Source organism: Eimeria maxima, genomic scaffold (genome assembly GCF_000499605.1).
Source record: "Eimeria maxima Weybridge genomic scaffold, Emw_scaff1180, whole genome shotgun sequence".
Lineage (NCBI taxonomy): Eukaryota > Apicomplexa > Conoidasida > Eucoccidiorida > Eimeriidae > Eimeria > Eimeria maxima.
The window spans coordinates 1-10,952 of record NW_013564198.1 but is presented as its reverse complement, the minus strand read 5'-3'; the positions used below and the strand labels follow the sequence as shown (position 1 = coordinate 10,952).

At 54.5% G+C, this 10,952-nt stretch overlaps 2 protein-coding genes across 2 annotated transcripts; one reads left to right on the top strand and one right to left on the bottom strand.

Moving 5' to 3' along the window:
* Nucleotides 1-317: 317 nt before the first annotated feature.
* On the top strand, nt 318-1,626 carry EMWEY_00049500 (Polyadenylate binding protein, related; the record flags this gene model as incomplete). The annotated part of the gene is made up of 3 exons (XM_013479509.1): nt 318-458; nt 719-943; nt 1,133-1,626. Coding segments are annotated over 3 exons (860 nt in total), but the record flags the coding sequence as incomplete, so codon positions are not given.
* Nucleotides 1,627-2,644: 1,018 nt separating this feature from the next.
* Nucleotides 2,645-10,072, bottom strand: EMWEY_00049490 (Chromosome III, complete sequence, related; the record flags this gene model as incomplete). Its single annotated transcript, XM_013479508.1, has 13 exons — nt 2,645-2,818; nt 2,993-3,276; nt 3,635-3,716; nt 3,933-4,129; nt 4,485-4,738; nt 5,071-5,236; nt 5,585-5,744; nt 6,041-6,149; nt 6,398-6,564; nt 6,872-8,176; nt 8,362-8,822; nt 9,028-9,194; nt 9,312-10,072. The coding sequence occupies 13 exons, from the start codon at nt 10,070-10,072 to the stop codon at nt 2,645-2,647; spliced, it is 4,287 nt and encodes a 1,428-aa protein (XP_013334962.1).
* Between the last annotated feature and the right edge of the window lie 880 nt (nt 10,073-10,952).

The following is a 10,952-nucleotide window of genomic DNA, read 5'->3' as shown; positions in this document are numbered from 1 at the left end:
GGGGAAGGGGGTGGGGGAGGGGGGCGGCGGTTTGCTGCTCCTCAGGTGTATATTCATGTAGGGAGTTGTTTTGTTGCTGCCCTCTAGTGTCACGAGGGTTTAGGTGGGGTTGTAGCACTACTGCTTATATTTGGTGGTTACTTATATTCCCCCTCCTCCCTTGTTATTTGTTAGTAGGATGTTCAGGAGTGTTAATTGTTAAGGATTAAGGAGGGTGTCTAGCGTAGGGTATTATATAGTTAGTTCTAATACCTCTGTTTTAGGGTTTAGGGTTTAGTGTTTGAATATATGCATGCGGTTTTTTTTTTTGCCTCCAGGGCTGAATAAGGGTTTCGCCTTTGTGACATATAAATCCATGAGCGACGTGGCTAAGGTGCTGCAGTCGGAGGTGACGATTGACGGCCGCCCTCTTAGCATTAAGTTGGCCTCACAGCAGGACCAGGGAGCAGCAATGAAGCGTAAGTGGAGAGAAGCTTGCATGCATGTATTTTATTTGGTGCAGTGTCTATGTTGTTCTCTTAGCTTGCTGCACTGTCAATTTTACCCGCTGCTCGAGTGTTGCTTATTTTTTGTTGTGTACCACCACCACGACAAGCAGCAGCAGCAGCAGCAGCACTCTCTCACCTCCACTATCATGTGTATACGCAGCAGTAGAAGTAAATAGTGAGCCTTAGCATTGTCCATGTAATTAACTAACATTTTACTGCATGCGTTGCAGGTGCCTTCTTAGGACCCAACCAGGGATGCCGCCTCTTCGTGCGCAATGTACCCGACACCTGCGACGAGCGCCGCCTTAAGCAGGAGTTCGAGGGCTTCGGTACAGTGCGGGAGGCCGCGATAGTCCGCAACAGAGATGGATCTTCTAAGGGATACGGTTTTGTTGTATTTGAAGACCCCGAGGCCCTCATGAAGGCAGCAAACCAGGCACAGAGAGTCATTGATGGTATGCACATATTACTGCTGCTCGCTGCTGCAGTTGCTGCAGGTGCTGCTGTTGTTCGAGGGGGGCTGCTGATACTGCCCTCATTGTGGAAGATCACGGGAGGCAGGGGAACCCCGCTGCGGTCGCTGGTTTTGTGGGACAGTACGTACATGTGTGGCTCCTTGCACGTGTGTTGGTTTTGGCTTGCAGGACAAGTTACCTTTGTGTCGGTTGCGTCAGAGTCCAGAAAGCAGCAGCAGCTCGGCGGATCGATCCTGCCACCACAGCACCTGCAGCAGCTGCCTTTGGGAGGTGCCCAATACCAACAGCAACTTCAGCAGCAGCTGCAGCAGCAGTTGCTGCAACAGGCTGCTGCCTCACAGTGGCCCATCACTTCTTCCACAACAGCTTCGGGAACGCGAGCAGAGGTGTCCAGTCCCTACGGAACTCAAGCTACCGTCAACTCCGCTGCTGCTGCCGCTGCTGCTGCTGCTGCACTTCCGTCGACAACGGCTGCAGCAGCAGCAGCAACCAACCCTTACATGCAGCAGATCACTGCTGCCCTGATGCCGCAGCTCTATATGCACCACTACCAGCAGCAATACCTGGCTAGCTCTCAGGCTAACGCAGCTGCCGCAGGGGTCACGGGTGTTTCTGCTACCAGCACAACACAACAGCAGAAATATTCCATGCAGCAGCAGTAATGCTGGCGCTGCTGCTCCTCACCTTGCTTCTGTGCAGCCCAGAGGCTCCCAGACAGACAGGCGACAGACGGCAAGACTGACATTCTGTGCGAAGGTGTCTTCGTTCTTTGGTATACACTGTTAGGGAGGTATCGAGGCCTTCTACACTGGTTTAGCTGTTTTGTGAGTCCGCTAGGCACGGGAACTACTAGAGAGCTGCCTACAGCTAGTTAGATAGCAGTGAGCTAGACGGTGCTCCCCTAGCTAGCGGTATGCTGCCGTAGCTAACTAGCTGGTGCTTATCACATAGTTCCTATCCGCCGCTGTTGCTTCGGCCTCTGGCCTTAGCTATCTGGAACTAGTAGGGCTCGCTTGCTTGTGGGGAGTGGCTGGGTATCTCCCACCAAGACAGCCGACCGTTCAAGCGGCAAGTCGTGGTTGCTCGTCGCAGACAACATATGTATTAAACCCAGCTTAGTGGTCCTTGTGCAAATGAGGAGGGTTAGGAAAGTAGAAAGCACAAAGGGAGACGGCACTTATCAGCTGACAGCCGTCCACCCCCTTCTGGGGTGTGCATACAGCGGAGGCTCTTTTGTTTGAGTCCCGCACTTCAATCCTATAAGCTCAGATGGCCTCGGCCAGGCGGGGAGGGACGCTCACGGATTGCTGAATAGAACACGTTTTCATCAGGTATACCCAATGAGGTAAAAACGTACAAGAAATAACGCAAACACGAACATCTCCAAAACCATCAGCCGCAGCCGAAGCACCACCGCAGAAGCTCTACAGACCTTCGCGCAGCAGCAGGCTGCTCGGTTTGTACTGCAGAGCTTATGCTCCCGTAGCAACTGTTCTGTGTTACTGTGGCTGCCTTCGCCAAAAAAGCAGCTGTTCCTGCAGAAGATATTTCCGCTGCCTCACCATCGGCTGCAGCAACAGCAGCAATGCACCACCAGCAGCCACTTATTTGGTTGGATGTTTGAAATGCATGCGTGCCTCCCGCTGCCAAGACTTTGAACCGCCTGAGGTTGAGGGGATTCTACACAGATCTGGAGGCCCCGCCGAGAGCAAACTGGCTGCGGACGTACGCGGCCTTGGTGTCATCAGCCGTCTGCTGCAGCAGGAGGCACATCTCCCGCACAGACAAGAGGCCCGTACACCGAATACAAAAGTCCCGCTTCCGTTGCTCGTCCATTATGTGATTATCCAATGCCTGCGGCCACGAAATGCGGACAGACGCACTCAACCGCATTTACATGTTATCTGCAAATATAGGTACGTGCATACGAATTGGAAAGCATGCATGCACACCTATAAAATACATGATATATATGAGGTACATATATGCACAGCAGCAGTGGCAACAAGAGGCGTGTCTTGAGTGGACCTGCAAGGTTAACTCAATGGCCTTCTTGGTGGGTGTCTGTAGACCAGGGTGTCTCAGGAGCGGCAGCAGCGTCTGTGCAGCACTGCCAATCCACGACTGGGGGGCTGCATGCACGCTGGTGAGTGCAATCAGGACTGCAGCAACAGCTCTCGAAAGGAAGGTGCTTTGCTGCTGATCCAGCTCCACTCCTGGGGAGGGACATCCGGGGAAGGGTTTGCTAAGGAGAGACAAGACGGTTGATGATGCATCTTCTGCCACCTTTGTCAGCCACGGGATCGGCTCCCCTGCAGAACAACCCCACACTCGCCAGAAGCGATACACTGCCAGACAGATGCCTGCAGGTCGGGTACACTGGCACACTAGGGTGTTCGTGCAAACCAATCCCAGCAGAGCACGGAGATGCAGACCCAACCAACTGTATAATTGTTAGTCTGTCTTCCCGTGAATATGAACCTGCGCCTTCTACAGAAAGGAAGCCCTGTAAGTGTAGACTTGCAGTGCATGCAAAGGCTGCGCGTTGTTGTGTATGGTGGTCTCGTGGTACATGCAGAGTCCTCAAGCGCTTCCACGTAGGCAAGGGATGCTGCCTCCGCCTTCCACAAACTTCCCTCTGTTGCAGTGGTGCAGTGGTTAGGCGCTTACCGATTTGATAACAATGCAGAATTGAGGGAGGGTCGACCCATGCGGCAAGGCGAGAGAGGAAGACAATGTAGGTGTGGAGGACCTACAGCAACAACAAAATGGAACACCAGGGGTGGAGGTAGCCGTCTCTGGGTCAATGGTGCATGCATGCATCATCGAGTGACATGCCAGTCTTTCCATGGCCCCGTGACCCAGAATGTATGCATGTCTTGGGTTGTATGCATGATTGCCTCTGGCTGCATGATCCCAGAGGTGCATCGGCGTTGAGCTATGCTGAACCTATCCTGGTGAGGTTCACCTTCGGGTGGTGGCAGGTCGGCGTGTATTGAATGGCAGTTTCACAAAGGGCCTCAAACCAGGGAGAAGCCACAATCGCTTCCGCGCTTAAAGGATGCAGCAATGCAACATTTACGCAGTCCACCGAAATCCCCACGATGTCGGGCTGGCCATACATGTACTTCTCTCCCTCCGCCTGGTCGCATGCACACAGCATCACTGCAAAAACGGGACATCAAGCACGCAAACGCCAAACAAACGGAAACACAAAGCAGCAGAACACGTATGAGGCGCGTCAGCGACAATCAAATGCACCGCATAAGCCCCACACTGGTCCGTTAAGGGGTGATACAAGCAAGGATGCGGCAGGGGACACGGCCAACTCCACTCGAAAAGAGCCATGTATAACAGCCTAGCAGGTGCGACCCTATCCACGGGACAAAGCCTCAAACACTCCTGAAAACTATGACAGAAAAAATGCTTCCTCTGCCTGTTTATGCCTCTGCTCCCTGTAGCAGTGTCCGTTCTTGTAGCGCAAACCACTACAGAGGACGTCTGCGTTCCGCAGTAATACCATGCCTCTTTAGGATACAGGAGATATTCGTTTCAGAATCAAAGAGACAGCCGCCTGCATTGCATGCGCTGACCTTGATTTTGCCTAGCGTGGCAGCGACGCAATTTTCGAGCGCAACAGCGACAGCCTGGCGAACGCAGGCTTCTTGGGCGTTGGAGCAGATGCCTTGGATGGAACGCAGGGCGCCTAAATGGTAGACTGTTGGGCAATCGGCAAATGTGCAACTAAGCGCATGCAAGAAGGAATAGAACACCCTGAAACGCAGCAGCAGCCCCCAACAATAGACACGAACAGAATCAACGACACAGCGGTGAGCAAGAGCGACAAACAACCCGCTCTATGCTCCACCTAGGCTTCACAGATGGATTCAACCGCGTACACTCACGCACACAGGGAATCCACCGAATCCAAAGCACACTCTAGTGAAGTGCCGCAGGCGAAATCAAGGTAAAGATGCACTGTTACCCCAAACACAAGAACTTCGACAGGAATAATCAGCTTCAAACAAAGTCTCAACTATAGTAGAGTCTGCCTCACTGGCACCCATAAAGGCAGGACAGCCACAGCAGCACTCGACAGCACCTACCGATAGCGAGGGATGTGGGCCCTGCAGTTTGCGCAGAGAGCCACCAAGGAGTAGCAGGACACTTCGTACAGAAACTCGTTCCTGGGGCCTCGTGTCATGGCCTTCTCGATCGTGGGCCAGCTCGCCTCCACCGCGTCCAAGACGGGGTGTCGATATGGACTCCGCGCTGCGCGCAGCCGCACCACCCAGCTTTTCTCTCTATCCACTTCTCTCCAACACACGTACATTCACTCTCCCTGTACGTCTCTTCCACTCTATATATATCTCTACCTTCAACAGGGCCGACAGGGGATTCATCACAATGCATCTCGATGGTTAGCGAGCTAGCTGGCTGTGGAGGTAGCTAGCAGGCGGCTGCTGCTCGTGTCTTGCTATGCACGCCATCTGGTGAAACCAGGGACGGTAAGACAGGGTCCCTTGGGGGGTTTGCTCGTGAGTAGGTGCCGCTTTCTCCCTGAAGTCTCCGCAAAAGCCCGGGGAGTTGTGAGGGTGCCAGCTGTGGCCTTCCACTCACGACTCAAGGGTTCGAAGAACTGGGAAGGCGGGGGAGGCGCGAAGTCTTCAGCAGGCTGCACCGACTGCAGTGCCGAGAAAAACAACCCAAGATTCCGCTTGGTGGTGCTGCTGGGGCATTGAGGGTCGGACAGTGACCGGTCTAACTCGTTCCCTAGCGACTGCACGCACGCACGCATGAGCAGCAGTGCAACCCCAAACAACTCAGTGGACTGCATGTGCGCAGACGGCCAAGAACACAGTCAATCCACAACGAACTACCCATGGGCTTGCAGAAGTGCAGCCGCCTCGAGAGGCAAATGCCCAGGAACGGAACAGAGAGGCAGACAGAGACACGGAAAGAGGCGGGCAGAAGGATAGAACGGTAGACAAAAGGCCCTGACAGGGAAATGAAGCCAACGAGAAAAGACAACGGCCCGGCACATAATGACAAAAATCCCCTTTCGAGTTCACCTACTTGGAGTAGCTGCGCAAAGAGCTGGCGAATGCGCGGTGCATCCAGACAGGAGATGACGTATCCAGCTGTGTGCACCAGGGAGGAGCTGTTATCCAGACTCAGTCCTGGCCTGATGACAACATGCCCAAATCCACCGCTTCTTTACAACAAACCAACATTGTTATCCAAGTACCTTGCCTCTAGGGAAAGTAGTGGGTCAACGAGAGACGGACCCAATATGCGCGCTAGTTGCCTCAACAAACGAACTACCCAGACAGCTGCGTAACCATCCAGCCGTGCCGCTGCACAACAAGTTGCACAAGTGGGAGAGCCTGTGGGTGTGGTTAGCCTAGCTAGCTAAGAGCCAGTGATGGGTACCTGGAGAATGCATCTATGAGAGCGTGGAGAAGCGCATGGACATCCTCTTCCCGGCCTGGCGACGGGATGAAACCCGCAGCTGCAGAAACAAGAGAAGAGAGACCCTCAACGAGCAAGGCCTCAGTAGAGAGGCGCAACAGAGAAGCATTCGAGTCCTTAGCTGCTTCCTGCAGAGCGCACCAACACAGCAACACAGTAGGCAAAGCTGCATGAGCACCCCTGCAACCCTGGGTGAAGGAGAGCATTATCTGGTTGTTCACAGCAGCCTATTGGTGCTGCAGCATATAGTCCCCTAGGAGACAAATCTCGCCAAGGACCTCCTCTGGCTCCTCGCCTGGAGCCTCAGGCACCATGGTGTACGCCAACAAAACACTGGTGCAGTGAAGAAGCGTGCAGTGTGTTTTCCGGATAAAGGGGGACAGGCACGCTGGAGTAAAGAAGGCAGTCTCTGAGGGGAGGCGAGATAAGACGCACCGGCAGGGATGCTACGAACTGCAGCGCGCGTGTAAGGAGGAGAGAGAAGAGAGGAGCAAATAGCTCCTGGTGCTGCGGCAGCACACGCCCAGCAAGCCACGAGGTGGCTCGGGCTGCTCCTGCGAGCAAAAAGAGCGTTAGGGCCTCCCGCTCTGTAATTCCCACAACGGGGACGGAGGCAGCGCTAGACGGTGCCAGGCCTGCGAGCTGCGGCAGCAGCTGCAGCAGGTGCAGCAAGAAATCATCGTTACGGGATTCTGCACTTGATGAAGCTGAATTGGCGCTGTTGCTGCTGCTCTCTCCCTCTGTGCCTCCGAAGGGCACATTCAGCCGTATGCGGTTGGCAATTGCAGAGATGAAGTACAGGCGGGCCTCCACCTCCAGCAGGGCTTCCGGGTGTGTACATATCTGCGGAACGAGGAGGCCCCAAGCACAAATAAGAGGCTCTACAAGGAGACAGGAGCAAACGCGCCCGCAAAGCGCACTCCAATCAAAGAGCAAGAGGCAAACGCATCCCAAGAAACACGGAGACAAACAACCTGAGAGTGCAGGTTTGGCAGAGAAGCCACGCCAGCCTACCTCGGGGTCGCTCAGCAGCATGAGGAGTTGCCCTGCACTTTCGTTGCAAGGGCGATCTATGTCGAGCAATACGGCGGCTTCTGTAACGGTGGCTGCAACTTCAGCGCGGAAGCTCTGCCAGGCCTCGAACTCGAGTTCCTCATTCAAGAGGGCCCCCACGGGGGGCCTCAGCTGCGGCACTGCTGCCACTGCGAAGGGCTGAAATATGCGGGACAAAACCGGCTCTTGGAGGGCCAGGACTTCAATGCTGAGTTCGTAACGACTTTCCACTTCAGCGAGAACTTCCGCCGAGTCTTTCCTGACTCCCGCAGCTTGTGCTGCAGCAGAGCCGGCGCTTCCGCCTGCAGCCCCTGCTGCCACAACTGCTGCTTCGTTGCGTAGGTGGTCCCGCCATGCGCTGAGACGCCTTTCCTCCTCGACAAGGACCACTACGTGGTTGAGTAGGTTGCGGTAGAAAACCACGCCCACTTCCTTCACCTCGTAGGAGGGATGCTGCAACAGGGCTCGGGGTAGCTCGCAGATCGCCTCTATTGCAGGCTGCAGGGCAAGGGCTACGGCGCCATTTGCCTCTCCTCCGCTAATGCCCGCCTCACCTTCTTCAAGCCTCACCTCCTCCTTCGCCAAATCCATCAACAGCCGCGGAATCTGCACCTTTGCCAGCTCAGTAAGACCCAACGCAAATACCTGTAGCCGCTCCAGGTCGAACGCGGCAATGCCCCGCGCTTGCTGCAACGCACAACACAACAGCAGCCCACCCTCGCATCGCATTTCAGACAGTGTGGACAGCAACGGACTATCTTCCATAGGTAGGTCCTACCAGGGAAAGCTGTACCCACTAGAGACTCTGCTTCTACAGCGGCACTTGCACAGGGGTAGTGTCTTGTGCAGCCCAAACGATAATGCCCTCTTACTCCTCTTGCTGCAGCCAGTGCCGCAGTGCAGCCGTCGCCGTAGGCCTTGACGATCGCAGCAACAAGCGACCGACAAACGGTCCCCCTGCCTTCAGCTGCCTCGGTAGGATTGTGGGGTTTAGTGGAGCACTCGCTAGCGCCAGCTTCTTTTCCTTTCTTAGCTACAGCAGCTGCTGCTGTTGACTCCTCCAGCAACGAAGCAGAAGCAATGATTGCCACTACACATTCTGTAGACAGCTGAAGAGTCTCTAGATCATCAGAGTTCGTTCCGCACAATAGAGCAGAAAAAATCCTCCCCCCAGACAAACGCTGGAGGCACAGAGACAATGCTTCCAAGGCAGCAGACAGGCCCCAAGGCCCTTGCTGCTGCTGCTGCGGCAGGTGCTGGCTGCCTTGTTCCGTATCAACCTGCTGCACCCAGCAGCAAATCGCTGAGAGCCATGACTGCACTGTACGGACAGCTGAGACGCAGCAGCAAACCCGCACACTTTCATCAGCAGGTGAAGCACGCATGAGTCAGCGGCAAAAAAGCATCGACGAGTGATGAATCCAATAGAAGCACGTATTATTACTGCTGGACATTTCCGATAACACGTTGGGGTCCAGCCAGAAGCTCTACACTACTGTTCCCCCCACTGTGGGGAGGAGAAAAAGCCAAGGCCTGACCTGCATGCAGCACGGCTCGCCAGTGAGGCCTCTCTTCGGGTCCCGCTGCAGCAAGGGTTGCCTGCGCCTGCGCAAATATCCCTTCTACGGCCTCCAGAACCTGCGTGCAGTTGTTGCTCATGCAGCTGGCTAGACATGGGAGCCGCCGGTCCTCCGGCAGGGCAATCCTAAGACACACGTACAGTATCTAGGAACGGAGAGAGACCGTAAAGCATACAACCTAACGCTCACTACTACACCTAGCTCACTAGATCATAGGACATACATTCGACCTTCGTACTTACCGTTTGGTGCACAACTCTTCAGGAAATAACACGAGCAACTCTAGCAGAGGCAAGAAGCCCTCTTTGCCAGCTTTCTGGCCAAGGGTGTGCAGAACGGAGCCCAGATGAGGGCCTCCATCTCCAACTGCGGCAGGTCCAGAGGAAGACCCTTCCGTGGAAGACGTGCCAAATATTAGCGCCGAAGACAGCGCAATGCACAATTGCCGCAGGACTGGCAAAGGAGCATCTCTGAAAGCAAACACTAGCTGCAACAAGCCGTCCCGTAGCTCGGCATACACCTGCGATGCAGCCCCCAATGAGCTAACAATGGAAGCAGAGGCTGGAACAACTGAGACGCCCTGTACCCTCAAGAGTGCAGACAGCTGCTGTGGGAAACCCGCCCGCGCCTGCGCAGCCAGGGTCTGTGCAACGAAGTGCAGGACTTCGGGGGACTGAGTTGCTGATGAAACCTGTTGCTGCTGCTGCTGGCGATGACTACGCTTATTCAGAATGGATATGCAAATGCCCCATGCGCTAGGATCCTTCTGGAAATTCGTTAGGTATTCGTTTGCTGCGGTTGCTGAGGCTCCGGGGTCTTTGGCGGAGGCGGGGGAGTTGAGGAGGCACACCATCTCCACAACCCCATCCTCTGTATATGAGGGAGGTGTTCCGTTAGATTCGCGAACCATACTGTTAAGAGTTGAAGCTGCAGCTGCAACGTTTCCTGTCCGTGCTACTTGAGGCAGCCCAGGCGCCGTCCCAGCGGCGCCCTCCGCGTCCATCATACCGTATTAGGGTTGTCGGATGAGATGATTGTAATGCCAGTGACTCGGAAAGGAAGATGCCATGTGTTGGCCCGGCGGCCCTACAATCGCTCCGGGACAGTGCTGTCGGCCGACGCAGCCACAGGTATGTCAGACCCTGTGCATGCAGGGGACAGAAATCCTCTACAAAGAAGCAAGCCAAGAATAAGAGTTCGAAAAAGGCCCATTAAATAAGAGAAACAAGCACACAGTGATGAACGGGGCCTCACAAAGGCTGCCTCGCTGCACCGCCTAGCCGGAGGTTCCCACGAGCAAAAGGTGTCTTCGCATATTCTCTTCTGAGTATGTGAATCTTCCGAACACCCGAAAACAAACGATGGACTGAAAATGTCTTCGTTTGCTTTACAGCCTAGGGAGTCCCATCATCTGCTAACGACGGAATCCCTGAGGCCACTGAAGGTTAAGTATCGAACTGATCTGTGTACACATGCACTCAGACCCCCCTTTCTTAAAGCTCACATGCATTTACTCGGCAAACAAGAAACACCTCGCGTATATAAAGCAAAAGGTTGGAATAAAAAACACTTGAGCCTACACCTACAATAGCCACCTATGGGAATCGAACCCACGACCTTCAGTTTACAAGACTGACGCTCTACCACTAAGCTAAGGAGGCGGTGGGCGAACTTTCCAACTGTCGGGTACATGACAACACGTAAGTTCTATCTTTCGCGCTTCGTGCTCCATTCGGCCACGGGTCCGTCTCCAAAGACGAACCTCTTTTCGGTGGATACCCTTAGCTTGCCACGACCTTGTTTACAAGACTGACGCTCTACCACTAAGCTAAGGAGGCGGTGGGCGAACTTTCCAACTGTCGGGTTGTACTGTTGTGCATTCA